This window comes from Pantherophis guttatus, chromosome 3, assembly GCF_059756535.1.
Source record: "Pantherophis guttatus breed Tessera chromosome 3, ASM5975653v1, whole genome shotgun sequence".
Classification (NCBI taxonomy): Eukaryota; Metazoa; Chordata; class Lepidosauria; order Squamata; family Colubridae; genus Pantherophis; species Pantherophis guttatus.
Window position 1 is genome coordinate 213,966,431 of NC_142065.1, and position 19,337 is coordinate 213,985,767.

The 19,337-nt window shown below is 46.9% G+C and overlaps 1 protein-coding gene across 2 annotated transcripts in view; it reads left to right on the top strand.

Moving 5' to 3' along the window:
• The window catches only part of ZC3H3 (zinc finger CCCH-type containing 3), a 203,565-nt gene that overhangs the window by 86,652 nt on the left and 97,576 nt on the right, over positions 1-19,337 (top strand). For both annotated transcript variants that reach the window (XM_060681781.2, XM_087891407.1), the window contains exon 4: positions 7,967-8,123. In XM_060681781.2, the coding sequence (XP_060537764.2) occupies positions 7,967-8,123 (157 nt within the window). The remainder of the gene's footprint in view (positions 1-7,966; positions 8,124-19,337) is intronic.

Below are 19,337 nucleotides of genomic sequence, written 5' to 3' on the forward strand. Positions count from 1 at the left end.
TGTAGCCAGGAAACCTTCACCGTTTAAGCCAATTTGATTTGCAAAATCGTGGCCGTGGTGGAGTCCCTGCAGTCCCGTGCTTGCGATTTCCGCCGCCGCCTGCCGATTTCCCTCAAGGAAAGTCGATGGGGAAGCCAGCAGGAAGTCGAAAGCCTCTCCCGCCCTCCCATGGTTTTTCCCCACACTTGAAAGAAGGGAGGCGCCCTGCCCCTCTTTTGATCAGCCCCCAAGATTGGGAGGACAGTCCAGCCCTGGGGCAAAAAATAATAATTATTATTATAAAATTATAAAAAAGAATAAAAACAATTCATTTTTGCATTTCATGTTGCTTACCGCTGGGCAAACGAACAGCGCTAGACACACGTTTTAATAAATGAAACCATCACAGTGGTTTCTTCCACGTTAGCCCGTTTTAAAAGTGAAAATGGAAAAAAAATCTGTTAAAAATAGAGCAATGCACTGGAAGCATGAAAGGGAGGATGATTCCTAGATAGGCTGTCTACTGAAATGGAAGCAACATCGTAAGATTTGCTGGGAATTTGACTTTTCAGGTGCCGCTTCTTCTGAGGCTGTCTCTTAAGGAAGGAATCCTTTGCCGACAAGCAAACTCAAAGGGGGGGAGCCAGATTCACTTAACAACTGTGGCAAGAAAGGTCATAAAACGAGCAGGGGGTTGGACTAGAAGACCTCTGAGGCCCCTTCCAACTCTATATTCTATTCTGTATTTCCTTCCCTCCCATCCTCTTGTATCCAGGAGACTCGGGCTGGGGGCTCGTGGGGGTGGGACTGGGGGGGGCTGCTGGATCTCCCGAGGAGGGGCTTGCCCATCCGAGTAAGACCCCACCGAGAGGAAATGAGCGCCACGTCTGGAGCCACCAGCCTGCTCCACCTGCTGCGCGTGGGAATGGCTCCTCGGTGACTGTGGGGATAATGAGGTATGCCAGCGTGGGCGGGGGAGGGGAGGGGAGGGGAGGGGAACGCAGCCAAAGAGCTGGGGAGCATCCGGATGATGATGCGCTTTGCTGGACTGTGCAAGGCCTGCTTTTGCCATTGGGGAGAACGGAGAAATGCGCGCGGAGACACTTTTCAGTGTTTGGGAAAGATGCTCCCTCCCTTTCTCTCTCTCTCTCTCCGTCCCTTCTCATGGAGATGAGGCTGGAGATCAGAGTCCACTAGAGTTGGGCAGCCAGTTTGGTCTCTCTCTCTCTCTCTCTCTCTCTCTCTCTCTCTCTCTCTCTCTCTATCTATCTATCTATCTATCTATCTATCATCTATCTATCTCTATTTCTATTTCTATCTCTATCTCTATCTCTATTTCTATTTCTATTTCTATTTCTATCTCTATTTCTATATCTATCTATCCCTATCATCAATCTCTTCCTTTCTTCCTTCCTTCCTTCCTTCCTTCCTTCCTTCCTTCCTTCCTTCCTTCCTTCTTTCTTTCTTTCTTTCTTTTTTTCTTTCTTTCTTTCTTTCTCTTTTTTCTTTCTTTATCATCAATCTATTTCTTTCTTTCTTTCTCTTTCTTTCTTTATCATCAATCTATATCTATCTATCTATCTATCTATCTATCTATCTATCTATCTATCCGCCCATCCGTCCATCCATCCATCCATCCATCCATCCATCCATCCATCCGTCTCCTGGTGCTTGGCCCAAAATTACCCAGTTGGCTTACATGCCTAAGGCAGAACTAGAATTCCCAGTCTCCTGGTGGTTGGCCCAAAGTCACCCATCCAGCTTTCATACCTATTATTTTTATGAACAAGTCAAAGATAGCAAAAACATCTAATACTTTTTCCTCCTATTGTCCCCACAACAACTACCCTGTGAAGTAGGTTGGCAGAGAGAGGGGGGGGGGCTGGTCCAAAGTCACCCAGCTGGTTTTCAAGCCTAAGGCGGGACTAGAACTCACCGTCTCCTGGTAATTGGCTAAAAGTCACCCAGCTGGCTTTCATGGCGAGGGCAGAACTAGAACTCAGAACTCCCAGTCTCCTGGTGATGGGCCCAAAGTCACCAGTTAGCAAAGGGCTTTTCTTGAGCTTCCAGAAAGAGGCCTGTTCTCTTTTCTTCCCTGTCCTTCTTTCCTTCCTGCCAAGCCTTGTCTGCTTTTATCGCGCCCCTTTAGGTCCACCCCGGCGCCTTTCCCGAACTCCCCGCCAAGGCTTCCAGTCCTTTGCCGGCCCCCTCTGTCTTCCCTCTCGGGCAGGCTCTTCCGGAATGGCAAAGGCAGCCCAGGAGCAGAAAAGGCCCACACTCAGCAATGTGCCCGAGCCTCTCCGGGTCCGTGCGAGCCCCCGAACGAGCCTCGGGCTGATAAATGATGCTCATATCCCATTCAGATATGATGCCAGCAGTTTCTTTGTGGTTTGCCTTCCATTGCGGTAGTAAAGTTTTTAATTAGGAAAGCTAATGAGATCGATTAGTCATTAGGCCTGACCTCTGGATCTCGGGCGAGGAGGCGCATGGTGTGCGCCGGGCTGATAACGGGGACGCCGGGGCATTGTTCGTAATAAAAGCGGAGAGCGTTTGAGTTGAGTGAAACGTGCCACGGGGAATACATCACGGCCGAGAAAGTGGGGGGGGGGAACATCGCAACCCCGGGAGCCTGTAATGAAGGGAATTAAACCAACATCCTATCTAAATAACATGATTATCTACACAAAAGCTCTCAGCCAGGAAGGGAGAAGAGAAATAGGAGCACCGACAGACGGCCCTTCCGTGCCAGGCGCTGCACTGCGGCCTCGGTCGGTGCAGGCCCTCTGGAAGAAAAGTCAGGGGGGCGGGGGCGGCCAGGAGGGCTCCCCCCAGGTGGGGGTTTGCAGGTTTTCCAGATGGGATCCCGCAAGGTCTCCTTCCTGCTGGATCTCCACCTGGACCTCTCTGGAGTGGAGCTCCTGCCTTGGCTGGCAATGGAGAGAGCGGATGGGGGCGATTGAGTCTCTGAGTCACTACAGGTAGTTTTCGACTTGCAGCCACTCGTTTAGTGGCCATTTGGAGTTACAATGGCACTGAAAGAAGTGATCCAAGGCTGTTTTTCACCCTTGCAGCCGTAGTAGCATCTCCGTGGTCAGCTGATCAAAATTTGGAGACTTGGAAACTGGCATGTACTGATGTCAGTTGCAGCGCTCCAGCTTCATGTTGCGACCGTCTGACAAGCAAAGTCAATAGGGAAGCCAGGTTCATTTAATGACTGTGTCACTAAGTTAACAACTGCAGTGAATCACTTAACAAGTGCTCGGATTTCTTTTCTATATTTCTTTATTTTTCCTTCCCCCTCTTCTTTCTTTTCCACTACTTTTTTTTTCTTTGTATTTTATATTTTGAAAAAAAAAACCCCAATCAAAACATATATTGGAACAAGTGCCCGAATTTTGAACACGTGGCCACGGGCATGTTGCAGTGGTATGAAGTCATTTTTCCCAGCCCTCTGGTGACTTTGAATGGTCATCAAACTAAAAATCAATGGAGAAGCCAGATTCTCTTTAACATCTGCGTTGCTGACTCAACAACCACAGGGTTTCACTTAACAACTCTGGCCAAAAGAGTTGTAACAGGGTAAAACCTCCCTTAATGACCTCCCTGCAGAAGTTGTGAATGCTCCAGCATTGGAAGTGCTTTGGTGTGTTAGCTGTATTTGTCCTTTATAGATAGATGATAGATAGATAGATAGATAGATAGATAGATAGATAGATAGATAGATTAGATTAGATATAGATGATATAGATACAGATGATATATAGATACAGATACAGATGATATATATATAGAGAGAAAGAGAGAGATGTACATAGAGTGATTGATAGATAGATTACATTTATAGATATGATATTAATATTAGATATCTATAGGTATCTATATATCTATATCTTTTTCCCTCTCTCCATATATATATATATATATATATATATATATATATAGAGAGAGAGAGAGAGAGAGAGAGAGAGAGAGAGAGAGGTGTAGAGGTAGAGATATAGATAGACAAGAGCTAGATAGAGAATAAATATCTAGACTCTCTCTCTCTCTCTCTCCCTCCCTCCCTTCTCCATAGAGTGATTGATAGATTACATATATAGATATGATATTAAATTAGATATCTATAGGTATCTATATCTATATATATCTCCTTAGGTAGGTAGGTAGGTAGGTAGGTAGATAGATAGATAGATAGATAGATAGATAGATAGATGATAGATAGATAGATAGATAGATAGATAGATAGATAGATAGATTAGATTAGATTAGATTAGATTAGATTAGATTAGATTAGACAGACAGATATATTTTGTGGGCTTTGGAAGTCCGTCCAGGTAAAGAAGGCTGGTCCTGGTTCCTTGGAGAGCCGCAGAGGCTGCAAGGAATCCTGAGATAGCAAAAGGGAAGGGCAGGGCCTGTGTGTTGTGAGACAAAGCGTTTTTTGTGAGTCGTGTAGCTGAACAGGAAACCCTTTGGGGGAACGGAGGAGGGCTTGACGGAGGGTGACGTTGGAATAGATCCGAAGGGATGGCCCACGCCCTGAAGTGAAGACTGCCCCTTGGAATAGAGACGCTAGTCCACTTGTTTTCTCTCGCTTTAACCCGTCTTTCCAGACAGTTGTCTGGGTCAGGGGTCTCCAGCCTTGGCCGCTTTAAGACTTGTGGACTTCAACTCCCAGAATTCCTCAGCCAGCTTCGCTCTGGGAGTTGAAGTCCACAAGTCTAAAAGGAACATAAACTATTTTGACTTACTTTTTTTAAAAAAAAATGTGGAATTTAAATCTCCACAGAGCATTTAAACTATTTTGAGCTGGAATAACCATCAGGAGGGTGCCGTACAGGTAGTCCTCGACTTACAACCGTTCATTTAATGACCGTCGGATGTTACAACAGCACTGAAAAAAGTGACTTAGGACCGGTTTTCACACTTACGACCGTTGCGTCTCCTGGGGTCACATGCTTGGCAACTGACTCGTATTTATAACGGTTGCCATGTCCTGGGGTCACGTTGATTCCCTTTTGCGACCTTCGGACAAGCCACATCAGTGGAGAAGCCAGATTCACTTAACAGCCATATTACTAATTTAACTGCAGTGATTCGCTTAACGACTGTGGCCAGAAAGATCGTAAAATGGCGCAAGATTTACTCAAACGTTTTGCTTAGCAACATAAAAGTTGGGCTCGATTGCAATTGTAAGTCAAGGACTACCTTTATATCAGTGGGTGCTTCACAATAAGAAGGAAGGGAGGGAGGGAAAAAAAGAGAAAGGGAGGGGGAAGCAGGAAGGGAGGAAGGAAGGGAAGGGAAGGAAAGGAAAGGAGAAAATAATGGAATAAGGAGAAAGGAAAGGAAAGAAAAGGAAAGGAAAGGAAGATAAAGAGGGGGAGGGGGAGAGAGAGGAGAGGAAAGGAAAGGAGAAAGTAATGGAATAAGGAGAAAGGAAAGGAAAAAAGAAAAGGAAAATAAGATAAAAAGAGAGAGGAGGAGAGAGAGGAAAGGAAAGGAGAAAGTAATGGAATGAGGAGAAAGAAAAGAAAAGGAAAAGAAGATAAAAAGGGGAAGGGGAGAGAGGAGAGGGGAGGAGAGGAAAGGAAAGGAAGAAAAATAGGAAAGGAAAGGAGAAGTAAATGGGCAAAGAAGGGAAGGGAAGAGAAGAAGGAAAGGAAGATAAAAAGGGAAAGGAAAGGGGCAGACAGGCAGGCAAGCAGGGGAATTCTGGGAGTTGAAATCCACAAGTCGTAAAGTCCCCAAGGATGGACGCTCCTGCTTGAGCAGTGGGTCAGACTAGAAGACCTTGGAGGTCCCTTCCAACTCAGTTCTTAACTTCTGTGGTGCCACTCCTGATAGATTTCCCCTTATTTTGTGCCCTTTGAAATAGTCCAAGGTAGCCAACAGGGAATATTAAACTTGCCTTCACCAAGCCTGGGAGAAGAAATTCAGGGGGAAAAAAAAAAAGAAATATACGGCTTTCTTTTTTCCCACTTTTCCACCAATAATTGCAATAATTTCAAGTGAGGGGGAGCCATCGTTTCAAATCAGAGCTAAAGTCTCAGCACCGCACGTCAGCTTTAATTATCTGGGCAGTTACAGCTGTACGTTATAAAAGTCGGGCAATTAGATGCATTCCTTAAAGCTGTTGGGGGGGGGGGGGTGGAAAAAAAAAAAGGACCGGCTAGCCAGACCAGAAAGGAAGAGAATCCAACAATTGAGCTGTTAATTGCAAGGAGCCTTCAGCAGGGAGGAAAAAAACGGCGTTTCTATCACCTTGCAAAATATTGTTATTAAATGATGAAATGCATAAATCTGTTTGGGAGCCCCGAGACCTCTCCGATAAAGGTCTTCTTTCTAAATGGATGTGGAACGCATCCAAAGTCACTCGCGGTATGGGAGGAAGGATCTAGAGCAGAGGTCTTCAAACCTCTGCTCTAGAACATTCAGCCGATGCAAAAATGCAATACAGGTAGTCCTCTGCTTACAACAGTTCGCTTAGTGACCGTTCGAAGATACAACGTAAGCTGCTTACAGCCGTTTTTCACACTTACGACTGTTGCACCATCCCCGTGATCAAAAGTGATCACGTGATCAAAGTTTTTGACTCTTGGCCACTGGTTCATATTTATGACGGTTGCAGTGTCCTGGGGTCACCTTTTGCGATCTTCTGACAAGCAAAGTCCATGGGGAAGCCAGACTCACTTAACGACCGAGTTCCTAACTTAACAGCTGCAGTGATTTGGTTAACAACAGTGGCAAGAAATGTCATAAAATGGGGCAGAGCTCACTTAACAACTGTCTTACCTAGCAACAGAAATGTTGGGCTCGGTTGTGGTCGTGAGCCAAGGACTACCTGTTGCTGCCATTCGGGTGGATGAAGTGGTAACCTCATCCTCCCCTGGTCTCCATTTGCTATGAGGGAGCTTTTGGGGGGTAGAGATACCCCAGTGAAGTCCCCGTTGAGCTGAACCACGTGTCACGTATGACTCAAGCAAGTGAGCCAAGCTGCATTTTGTCGGAGATGTTTCTTTTCCTTCTTCTTTTTCTCTGTTATGCTGCCCAGTTCTCGGCACTGGTGAGCCAGGAAGAGGCGGCCCGCAAATGGCATGTTTTTTTTTTTTTTTAAATTTGATTTATATGCCGCCCTTCTCCGGAGATTCAGGGCGGCTTACAATGCGTTAAGCAATAGCCTTCATCCTTTTTGTATATTTATACAAAGTCAGCTTATTGCCCCCACAATCTGGGTCCTCAATTTTACCTACCTTAGAAAGGATGGAAGGCTGAGTCAACCTTGAGCCTTGGAGAGATTCGAACCTGCAGTAATTGCAGGCAGCTGGTCTTAATAACCAGCTTAATAACAGGGTGCCTTAGACCACTGTACTACCAAGGCTCTACCAAATGTTCTCTTTCGGTTTCTCGCTCGCACACGTGGCACACACCGCTTGATTCCCCGGACAGCCCGATTTCACGCCCTGGCACCGTCCTCTCCGCTGAGCATCTCATCCGGCAAATGCCGGCAAGTCCCTGTTCTGCCAGGCATCCAGCACGAGTTCATTAAAAAGCATCACAAATGCCTTTCCTAATTGTGTTAACAAACCTCTGATGGAATTGCTTCCCCAGTGTGGCGCCAGAATCCCCCAAATCAGGATCTCGGGTTCTCCAAAGAGCAGCCAGGTGCTGAATAAAGGAACGATGATGGTCCCCCTTTTTTTTTGCCCCTCTGATTTTTACTTTACTTTACTTTACTTTTATTGAATTTGTATACCGCCCTACTCCCGAAGGACTCAGGGCGGTGAACAGCCATAGAATAAAACATATAAATACAAAATTTAAAATAGAATAAAACGAATTAAATAATTTGGCTGAACAAATTTAAAACGCCAGTAATTTAAAACCAAATTTAAAATTTCCATTTAAAAAGGGGAAAAACTTAGGCCAGGCCAGCTTGATGAAATAAGAAAGTCTTATTTCAAGCCGACGTGTCTTTTTTCCTCCGCAGGTCCCAGCTTCGTCCTGGTCACCAGCCCAGCGGCCCACCGCGTGGTCAATACTCGCTACAGGCTGGTGAAGAAGTCGGCGGGGCCTCCCGTGACCCCTGCAGCCTCCGGTGCCAGCCCGGCTCACGGTTGGAAGGCCAGGAGGCTTTCGTCGTCCAGGTGAGGGTTGCAAAGCGATCTCGCCCACGAGCGTCTTAATTCACAGCAGAACGGGGAGCTTCCGGAGGGGTGTTTTCATAGCGACGCGAGAGGCCTGTCGTTAGATGGGGAATGCCCTCCCTTCCTCTCGCCAAGAAAATTCACACAACGTATCCAGGCAGCCCCCGATTTAACAACCACACTTGAGCCCAGAAATTCCCATGGCTATCAAAACTGGCCTTCCTGTTTTTTTCTTGAAGACCTTTCGCTTCTCATCCAAGAAGCTTCTTCAGCTCTGACTGATGGTGGGAACAGAAGAATTTATGCATCCTTTTAGAGCAGTGTTTCTCAACCTTGGTAGCTTGAAGATGGGTGGACTTCAACTCCCAGAATCCCCCAGCCAGCACTGCTGGCTGGGGGATTCTGGGAGTTGAAGTCCACCCATCTTCAAGCTTCCAAGGTTGAGAAACACTGTTTTAGAGGGTCGTTGAGGCTACCTGGAGTGTCACTCGAGTGGTGCAAATGAGTGTGGAACCTTCTTGGCTGCTGGATGCTTAGTTTCTGCCCTGTGTCCCTTCACAGTTGAAGACGGGCGCAGACTTTTGGGGATGAGTCTGGGTTGTTTGCATCTCAAACAGAAGCACTAATGGTTTCCTGGAAATCTGTTCCTACTCCTGCACCATTCCAACAGTGTTCATCCCAAATTGTGTAGCTAAAAGTCTGTAGAGATTCTTAGTCCTCCAGGTTCTGGTTGTCCCAAAGGTGCTTTTTTTTTCAAGAGGCAAATGTGTTCTGTCCCCCGTCCTCACACAGACAGATGCAGTATCAAACACGCCTGCCAATAATTTATTGTATAAACAGACCAGAATTCCTGGCAGACGAGAGTTCTGGCAGCTAACTGTAAAACGCCTGCCCGGTCCAATTAGTACTCCCAAGAAGCAGGAGAGGCCTTATCCGCAGTCCGTTTCCAAAGCGACAAATTATCCACAAGAGTTTAGTCCAAAATGTATCTGAGCCGAAGTGCAGGATTCACAATGTGACTCTTTAGAGTTTAAACTTTTGTCCGTCACAAAGCCTGAAGAGCAATCCCACCCACTTTTATTCCTGGTGGGGCGTGGCTCCGTGACTCAGCTCAATCTCTGGCCCTCCCACGCCTGTTCCGTTGCTGCGCACGCTTCTCCCTCCGACGCTGCCCGGGATCAAGCCAGGATTCATCCTCCTCGCTCCCTATCAATGGGTGCTCCGATATGCCTTCCTCCTGGCACATCCCAGGCTGTTCCTCCTGGCCTTCGGATGGAACTGAGGCATTGCCAGAGAGGAGGATCCTGGAGAGTCAGTTCCTCCCCATCACCTTCTGAGTCCTCTTCCTCTGTTAGGACAGGCTCGGGAGTCGAAGTCACAAGAAACTGGACTTTCTGGTTTTTTCTTTGAAGACATTTCGCTTCTCATCCAAGAAGCTTCTTCAGCTCTGACTGGATGATGGGGAAGGATTGATACTCCTTGCAGGCAAAAGCTGGTCCTTTGCATCCTTTTAGAGGGTCCTTGAGGCCACTTGGAGGTTTATCTGTGTACTTGGGGTCACCTGAGTGGTGCAAATGGGTGTGGAGCCTTGTGTCATCCAGAACCCAGTCCTTTCAGCAGTTTTTGCCAGCAGTGGCAAAAAAATCAGGTCATGTTCATGACCTTCGTGTGTTACGACCGTGACGGCAGGCTCCATGATGGTCCTAACTCGAGAACTACAAGCACCTGTGTTTTTATCGGGGGCCCGTTTCCATTTTCAACCTGAGCCATGGCCTCTTTCCCATAACCTTCCCAAGGTTGTCTCCATCTTATCATGACGGCTTGTGGCTAACTTGGGTTGTGGTCTCTGCCTTGAGGTTCGAGGAAGGATATTTGCAACTCTTTAGTACAGAGGTCTTCAAACTTGGCAGCTTTAAGACTTGTGGACTTCAACTCCCAGAATTCTCCAGCCAGCTATGCTGGCTGGAGAATTCTGGGAGTTGAAGTCCACAAGTCTTAAAGCTGCCAAGTTTGAAGGCCTCTGCTTTAGTACATTAGAAACACATTCACACAAACCCACAACGGATGATCAATAGCCGTTTGTCAGTAATTAGTTTAAGGTGCCTGAATATATTATAAAGTTCTACAAACGAGGCCGGCAGCTGGCTTGAAAAGAGGGAAAATGAATTTTTTTTTTTTAAAAAAAAATCAGAATAAACTTCTTCAATTACCGGGTGAAATAAAAGAAAACGCTGATAATCCTTTTTTTTTTTTTTTTTGAGGAGGGGGTAGGGGTTTAAAAAAAAAAAGAGCTGATCATTCAGTATTTGTTCCTGTTGGAAAACAGTTTAAAAATTAGGAAGCAGATGCTTTCTCTGGGAACTTCTGTCACCAGCAATTTAGAAGCGTTTGACGGTGTCAAAACAATTGCTATTTCAGGCGTTTAAAATGGAAGTCTCGCCCATTTACTACACCCTGCCTCAAAACAATGCACGATCCCTTTCCTAAAAATAGCGGAGTCGGTCCAAAGGAAGGCTGCCCTGCTTTTCACGTGGGGATGCCAAGCTTTCATTTATGAATTTTGCGTCGAGGAAGAGAGGAGTCGGCGAGGCGAGGGATTTAGGAAAATTATTATTTGGAATTATTGTGTAAAACGTGTGTGTCAGTTTGGCTGGAGAAAATCAGCTACATGTCAGCGTTTCAACGCTGGCATAGAGAGCAGAGGAGAGCGAGAGATAAACTCTGAAACTTTTGCCTGCTAAATCCCTTTGAAGCCGGGTTGTCGTGGAAATGAGGGGAGGGGGCACATTCCTGGGAAATGACGAGAAAAAGAAGTCTGAAGAATGACTTGGAAGATAGCCAATGAGAAGCAGAGATTTGGGGATCGGAAAGGGAGGGATTGGGGGGCAAAAGGTCAGTCTTGTCCGCGCGGAGTCATGATCCGGTGGCTGTGCTTAATTAAAGAAAGATTTCCTTAAAGATTGGCAGTTTGGAAATTCATTTAATTTTGAGATAGCAGCATAGTCTGACACTGCAATTCCACTTTCTAGGAAAATACAGGCAACACTCGGCTTACAACGGTGCATTTACAGGCGATCCTTGACTTGCGACCACAATTAAGCCCAATGTTCCTGTTTCTAAGCGAGACATTTCTTAAGGGAATTTGCCCCACTTTTTGACTGTCCTTTGCCAAGCGTGTTATGTTGGCCCATGGAATCCTTGGCACCAATTTACCGGTAGCCCTCGACTTACGACCAACATTTCAATTGCTAAGCGAGACAGTTATTAAGTGAGTTTGGCCGCATTTTACGACCTTTCCTGCCACAGTTGTTAAGCAAATCACTGCATTGGTTACGTGAGTCACACGGTTGTTAAGTGAATCCGGCTTCCCCGTTGACTTTGCTCATGAGACGGTCACAAAAAGGGATCACGTGACACACACACACACACCCCCGGGACGTTGCAACCGTCATAAATATGAGCCAGTTGCTGAGCCTCTGAATTTTGATCACATGACCATGGCGATGCTACGATGGACGTAAGTGTGAAAAACGGTCATGTCACCTTTTTCAGGGTTGTAGCTTCAAATGGCCACTAAATGAATAGCTGTAAATTGAGGACTGTCTGTATTTATAATGTTCAACATATTTGGAGAGCCTTTAAAATATAGTCCTGAGTCCTGTTGTTTTGCCTTCTGCCCAAAATGAATGACTCTTCCAGGGCCTCTGATTCCGATTTGTGTAGGTGGCCTTTTGCTTCTCAGTCTCCCTGGAGGTTCCTCCTTGCCTCCTGAGATGTTGGAAGCCCAAGCAGAGCTGCCAAACGAGATCTAGCCTTCTGCTCTCCAGTTGCCTCGTCTGATGCAGCTGGACCATCTGCCTCCTTCCTGGTTGGGCTTGGTGTCCAAGGAGCTGGAGATGGGACACCTTCTTGAGCCAACCTTTGCAAAGTCAACCAGATGTGTTCGTAAGCTCTCCTTACCCCTTTTGGTAGGCAGGTAGATCTCATATTTCAGCTTGGCATTCCTCAGAGAAAGACCTATCAGAAGTCTGGGAGACTTCACACCCCTATGGGTTTATGTGGCTGAAGGCTTGTTGTGATATAAATCAGGGTGGGCCCCTTGTCCATCTGTGGACTTCAACTCCCAGAATTCCTGGGCCAGCCTTCTGGGAATTCTGGGAGTTGAAGTCCACAGGTGGTCAAGAGGCCATAGGTGCCCACCCCTGCTGTAGACAGTAATGATGGTAGTAGTGATGATGTTGATGGCGATGATGATGATGGTGACGATTGTGATTTTGATCAGGGTTTTTCAAGCTTGGCAACTTCTGGACTTCTGGACTTCAACTCCCAGAATTCCTCAGTCGGACAGGTTTGGAGAGTCCTGATCTTGAGGATGGTTATGGTGATGGATATGATGACCATGATCTGGATGATCATGATGCTGACCGTGATCTTCATGATGACGACGACGACGATGGATATGATGACCATGATCTTGATGATGATCTTGATGATGGATATGGTTATCATGACCTTGATGATGATCATGGAGATGGGTCATGATGACCATGGTGACAGTGAGGGATATGATGACCATGATCTTGATGATGATCTTGATGATGATGATGATGATGATGATGATGGATATGATGACCATAATCTTGATGATGACCATGGTGATGTGATTCCTCCTTGAAAAAATGGACAAGTGGTTCCTGTCCTGGTCCTTTGATGGAGAGGCTGGTAGGGCAGGGATAGGAAGCACGGAGAAGGGCTGGGTGGGCACCCAAAGATGAAGGCATCTCCAAGACATGTTGTCCTTCTCCAGCCCTGGAGGCTCCTTCCTTGCTGACCCCTTTCTCCCTATCTGGAGAGGTTGCATTTGCTCCACCACAAACTTTCCTGGAGACAGTAGACGGGAGTATATTTTAAATTAATTTTACCGCACTTTTGTAATATTTTTGTTTTCCATAGATTGATGAGCGACCTGGGGGCTGTTTCTACAAATTTATGAAGATAATTTTCCCCCTCTTGATAAGGCGAAATTTACACCTGCTATTTCCCTATTAATTCACATGGCTTAAGTGGATCTAATTTCCTCCCTTCCTCCTATCTAGTCTGTGTGGCCTTTCCTAATGCAATTTCCCCCCATCGCTAAATCACTGTGATCGGGAGTCGTGATCGAGTTAAATTAACTTAAATTAATTTACTTAATAAGAGCTCCAATGAGGTTAAGATTTATTGATTCGGCTTTCTTCTCTCCTCCTCTTCCTTTATTCCTTTGGGGATTTCTTTTTTTTTTATTATTATTATTCCCTGTTTCTCTTGCTTTTATATCCCTCGGGGAGGCGGCTTGAGCTTCAACAGAAGCACCGTGAATTTGTGGGGTTTGCCAGTAGAACCCCTTCTTTTTTTTTAAAAAAAAACAGTTATGATTTTATCTGCAATGGGGAAATGGGGGGCTTTTAGTTGGGAACGTAAACGTAAACAAAGAAACAACCAGGGTTAAGGGCAGGCTAGCTCCAACCTTGTTCCCTCTGGATACTGGGACACCAGTTTCCATAAACCCCAGCTTTTAGGCAAGCTTCCAGGAAAATGGAAATGAAGAGCCCTGGTGGCGCAGCAGACTAAAGCACCCTGTTATTAACACCAGCTACCTGCAATTACTGCAAGTTCGAATCTCACCAGGCTCAAGGTTGACTCAGCCTTCCATCCTTTCTAAGGTAGGTGAAATGAGGACCCAGATTGTGGGGGCAATAAGCTGACTTTGTATAAATATACAAAAGGATGAAGGCTATTGCTTAACGCATTGTAAGCCGCCCTGAGTCTCCGGAGAAGGGCGGCATATAAATCAAATTAAATATATATATATATGGGAGCCTAGACTGGTCTGTCTGGAAGGCCTTAGTTTGCAGAACAGTGTCCTGGTTCTTACATTTGCTTGTTTCTTTCCTGCCTTTGTTATTTTTATGAACAACTCAAGATAGCAAACATATCTAATACTTTGTCCTCCTCCTGTTTTCCTCACAACAACAACCCTGTGAGGTGGGTTGGCAGACAGAGAGAGGGGGTGTGTGTCTGGCCCAAAGTCACCCAGCTGGCTTTCATGCCTAAGGCGGGACTAGAACTCCCCGTCTCCTGGAGCTTGGCCCAAAGTCCCCCTGACGGCTTTCATATTTAAATTTAAAATGAACAAATAAGAACCAGTCTTCTTTTGCAATAGGCACAGGAGTCTACCTTCGGATTAGGGATACAGTTGGTGCACAGGCACAGATGCAGATGCAGGCACTTGTGCTCGGAGGTGTCAGGGCCAAACTTTTATTTGCCAGGAGTTAATGGCCTGAAGTAGGCGGGGTGTCACTTCAGAGAGGGTGGGGTCACTTCGAAGGTGCTGGGCTTTCAGGTCAGGCCATTTCCCCCAGGGATGAAGTGCTGATTCCGTCTCAGGCAGAGATGAGGCCTTGGACTGCTCTAGGCTGGTCCATCCTTTCCGTTTTCCTCTTCCTGGCTAAAGAAGGAAATTTCCTTCCTTCCTTCCTTCCTTCCTTCCTTCCTTCCTTCCTTCCTTCCTTCCTTCCTCCCTCCCTCCCTCCCTCCCTCCCTCCTCATCCATTCATCTTCTTGATGCATTCTTCCTTCCTTCCTTCCTTCCTTCCTTCCTTCCTTCCTTCCTTCCTTCCCTCCCTCCCTCCCTCCCTCCCTCCCTCCCTCCTCATCCATTCATCTTCTTGATGCGTTATTCCTTCCTTCCTTCCTTCCTTCCTTCCTTCCTTCCTTCCTTCCTTCCTTCCCTCCCTCCCTCCCTCCCTCCCTCCTCATCCATTCATCTTCTTGATGCATTATTCCTTCCTTCCTTCCTTCCTTCCTTCCTTCCTTCCTTCCTTCCTTCCTTCCTTCCTCCCTCCCTCCCTCCTCATCCATTCATCTTCTTGATGCATTATTCCTTCCTTCCTTCCTTCCTTCCTTCCTTCCTTCCTTCCTTCCTTCCTTCCTTCCTTCCTTCCTAGAATAACAGAGTTGGAAGGGACCTTGGAGGTCTTCCAGTCCAACCCCCTGCTTAGGCAGGAAACCCTACATCACTTCAGACAAATGGTTATCCAACCTCTTCTTAAAAACTTCCAGTGTTGGAACATTCGCAACTTTTGGAGGCAAGTTGTTCCACTGATTAATTGTTCTAAAACAATTAATTAATTCTTCCTCCCTCCCTCCCTGTTGTTGAACGTTGCTTGGGGGAAAGGACATGTTAGGGGCCCTGTTCCCATCCTTCAGAGCCTTACCTCCCCCCCCAATTCCCCATCAAATTTTCCAAGGGGAGACTCAGGAGGGCCGATTTTTCCCACCCTTGACTTTCTGTGGCATTGAGATCTGGGCAGCGCAAAGTTTTCCTGCCATCTCTCATTTGCCATGTGCTGCTTTCTTTTCCACGGACCTTTTTCCAGGCTGATTTTTTCCTCCAGGAGAGGAAAAAGTCTGAACGTTGACTCTCCATCGCTTAAAACAGGCTGTTTATCCTGCCTGCCTGATGGAACCGGGTTTCTTTCTCTCCTCCTCCGGGAAGATCAGAAACGGAGGCAGTGAGATTATCCGTCATGAGCCGAGATGCCATATTGTCTGCATCTAAAGCGAGAATTACCTTTATTTCAGGCTGTTAAATATGATGTCGCCAAGCGCTTAACCGTCCAATGGCTAACCCTATTAAGATCGTTATTCTGATAATTTAACTCCTTTGAAGAAGGCTTAAGAAAGACAAGGGAACTGCAGGCGTGTAGATAATGCCGCCTTCGAGCTCCGGTTGAAGATCTGAGCACAATTCGGCCTCTTCTCATGTTCCCCCTTGAGTAATATATCAAGAACTCAATAAAGGTCCTGTTGGATCAGATCTACAGGTAGTCCTCGGCTTGCGACTGCAATTGAGCCAAAATTTACGTTCTTAAGCAAGACAGTTAATGAGTTTTTCTTGCCACGATCGTTAAGTGAATCTGGCTTCCCCATTGAGTTGGCTTGTCGCAAAACGGAATCGCATGACCCCAGGACACTGCGACCGTCATAAATATGAATCAGTTGCCAAGCATCTGAATTTTGATCATGTGTCCACAGGGGATGCTGCAATGGTCATAAGTCTGAAAAACATTTGTAAGTCTCTTTTTTTCAATACCGTTGTAACTTCGAATGGTCACTAACTGAACTGTTGTAAGTTGAGGACTATCTGTATTTATAATGTTCATAATATTTGGAGAGCCTTCAAATATGCTGGAGTCCTGTTGTGTGGACTTAACACAGCTGGAGATTGTTAGATTGGAGGAAATCGATAGATACGATAGATGGAAAGTTTCCAGTGTAAAAATCACAACTAATTATAAACTTTTGAGGGATCCTTGGTGCTCTCCGAGCTTGGTGGTTTTCTTGCAGACCTTGCCGGTCCTTGCTGGGCACACAAGACAGAGCACAGTAATCTCCAAATGTCGGCAAGTGCACACGAGGCTCCACAGATTCAACACTTGTTCTCGACAATTGCCCCTCCCCACAGCGTCTTCTTAAGGCTCAGTCCCCAGGTGTGCCTTGTGAAGAGGGGCGGGGCACTCCCCTCCAGAGTAGACTGCTCAGTCTGCGCTGTTCTCGCCTTCTCTCCACTCTCTGTGATCGGGGATCAGGAGGAGGCGGTCCTCACTCATCGCCTGAGCTCTGTCTCTCATGCTCCCTGCTTAGCCTCTCTTGGTCCTCCTGCCCCTGTTCCTCCCTGTCTACAAGCCGTCCCGATCCTGAAAGGCCCTGGCCTGACTGGCTCTGCCCTTCCCCGTTTTCCTCTGAAGCCAACGAAGCCACCCCCTTCGCAGAATCACTTGCCGGGTAGTGACCACAGGGGGATGCTGCAAGGGTTGTAGGTGTGAAAAGCAATCATAAGTCCCTTTTGTCAGTGCTGCTGTAACTTTGGTCACTAAACGAATGGTTGTAAGTGGAGAACTACCTGTAAGGGGCTAACTACACCATTACTACCAGGTGTAATTCAGAGATCTGGTGTTGACCTATATAGGCCAAGAGGGATACTTACAGGGCCCACTCCTTCCAACCAAGCCCTCTGGACATGCCGTGAGTCCCTTCTGTGTGGGATACCTGGGGGGGGGGTCACAAAGGAGGGGTGTTTTTTTTTTTGTTAATGCTCATCTTTTGAACAGTCCACTGCCAGAGAATTGTGGGGCGAGGGGGGGAAACCCCTTGTCTTCAGAAAGCTTTGGAGACCAGACTATTCAGAGGAATTGTTACCGTATTTTTCGGTGTATAAGACGCACCAGAGTATAAGACGCACCTTAATTTGGGGGGAGGAAAACAAGGAAAAAAGTATTTTACCTCTGTCTACCAGCATTTAAGGTGGCGCCGCCCTCCTCCTCCTCCTCCTCCTCCTGTAAGTGGGTTCGGGCGGCAGACCCGCGACCCCCTTCCCGATTCCAAACACGGCGTGTGTGCAGAGACAAAAAAAAGTGTACTGTGTTTCAGGCAGCGGATCTGGCCAGGAGGAAAGAGAAGAGTCTGCTGAGAAGGAGGCCGGGAGCGCGCGGCTCTGCAATGTGCAGAAAAACACTTTCAGGCGTCAGCGCTACAATCTCCCCCCCGAATCCAAAGCACTTCCCGGTTCCCCGCTGCACATTGCAGGGGAACCGGCCGCCACCTGAAGCGCGACTCTTGAGGTTTGCATTGGGGAATCCAGGCAGCGATGACTGGAAAGGAGGAACGTTTCCGTTTAGGGGCTCCCATTCAGCTTGGCTTAGGGCTTAGGCAGCTGCGGCGGGGGCTCCTCACATTGCTGGGGAGTGAAGTCAGCACGGCCAGAGGGGTGACCAGCCGCAGATCGTGGCACCCGCCTTATTCCCCGAAGCTGCAGGGCAGATTCACACCCCCCCCCGTCCCAAAGAGGGAGGGTTGTTCTTCAGGCTGTGTCCCGACCCAGATCCTGCCGCCTGGAACTGGCCGAAAATGGCCGAAGGGTGGGGTCTGGAGGGTGGGCGGGGCTACATTCGGCGTATAAGACACACCTAGATTTTCACCCCCTTTTTGGGGGTAAAAAGGTGCGTCTTATACACCGAAAAATAAGGTAATTCTGAAATATATTTATTCAGTATTCAACAAGAGGGGGACAATTTATGTATACGTTTATTTGGGGGTTTTTTTCTTTTTTATGCATAATATTTCCTCTTTGTGTAGTCTTGCCTAGTTTGGTTTTGCTGTTGTATTCCGTCCCCCCTCCCCCCTTTTTGGGAGTCTGTATTTTAATATTTTGAATGAAAGTTTTTTTAAAAAATTGAAATAGAAGAAGAAAAAAACTACTCGGAGGGGCCTTTGGAAGTTGACAGCTGCTCTTTGAAAGGACGATTCGTATTCATTTAATTTTCTGGTTGATACGCGATTGATTGGCCGGGCTAATTTTAATTCATTACACTTTGTTTGGGTCCTGGAGTGAATAAATACGAGGTTTTCTGCCTGCTGATAATGATCTGTCTTGATTTGATTGCTGGAGACCCTCCGAATGGAGACCCTACGAAAAGGATCCATGGCAGATTTGCGAATAACTGTAGCTCGGGTGGAGGATGGGGGGGGGGGAAGTTTCGTTCTCCGAGCTTGTGGGTCGGTTTCTGAATGTTTCGTTACCTGGATAGGTAACGTCTTCAGCGGAGTTTAGGGGATGTGATTGTCGGGGGGGGGGGATCTTCTGTTGATAAGGGCTTGGTGTGGGTCAGTGTCAGCATTCTGATGCTGCCATAAAAAGACGAGGCTTGACTTTTCACCCACTTATTTTCTCTGTAGATAATATCCCCTAGGAGATGGGATGGTGGGGGGACATTCCTGTGGGCTGAGGTCAGAAGCCGGGGAGACTGACTTGGAAGATGGCCAATGAGAAGATGAGAATTGGGGAACGGAAAGGGAAGGGTTTGGGGGTCAGAGGGTTAGTATCAGCTACGACGAAGTCAGGGCCAGATCTGTCGTACTCGATAAATGGAATATTTCGGCAAAGATTAATTGTTTGGGAGTGCAATTTATTTGAGAGGACATCGAAACCTGACAGACAGTAGATCTTGTGATGGAAGGGTTGCGTCAAGTGAGGGTCTAGTGATAGATCTTGTCAGGTGGGGGTCACAGGTGAGGGGTTTGTGATGGGGAGGTCACGTCAGGTGAGGGTCTTGTCAGGTGAGGGTCACATCAGGTCAGGGTTACGTTAGGTGAAAGTTGTGATGGGTCAGGTGT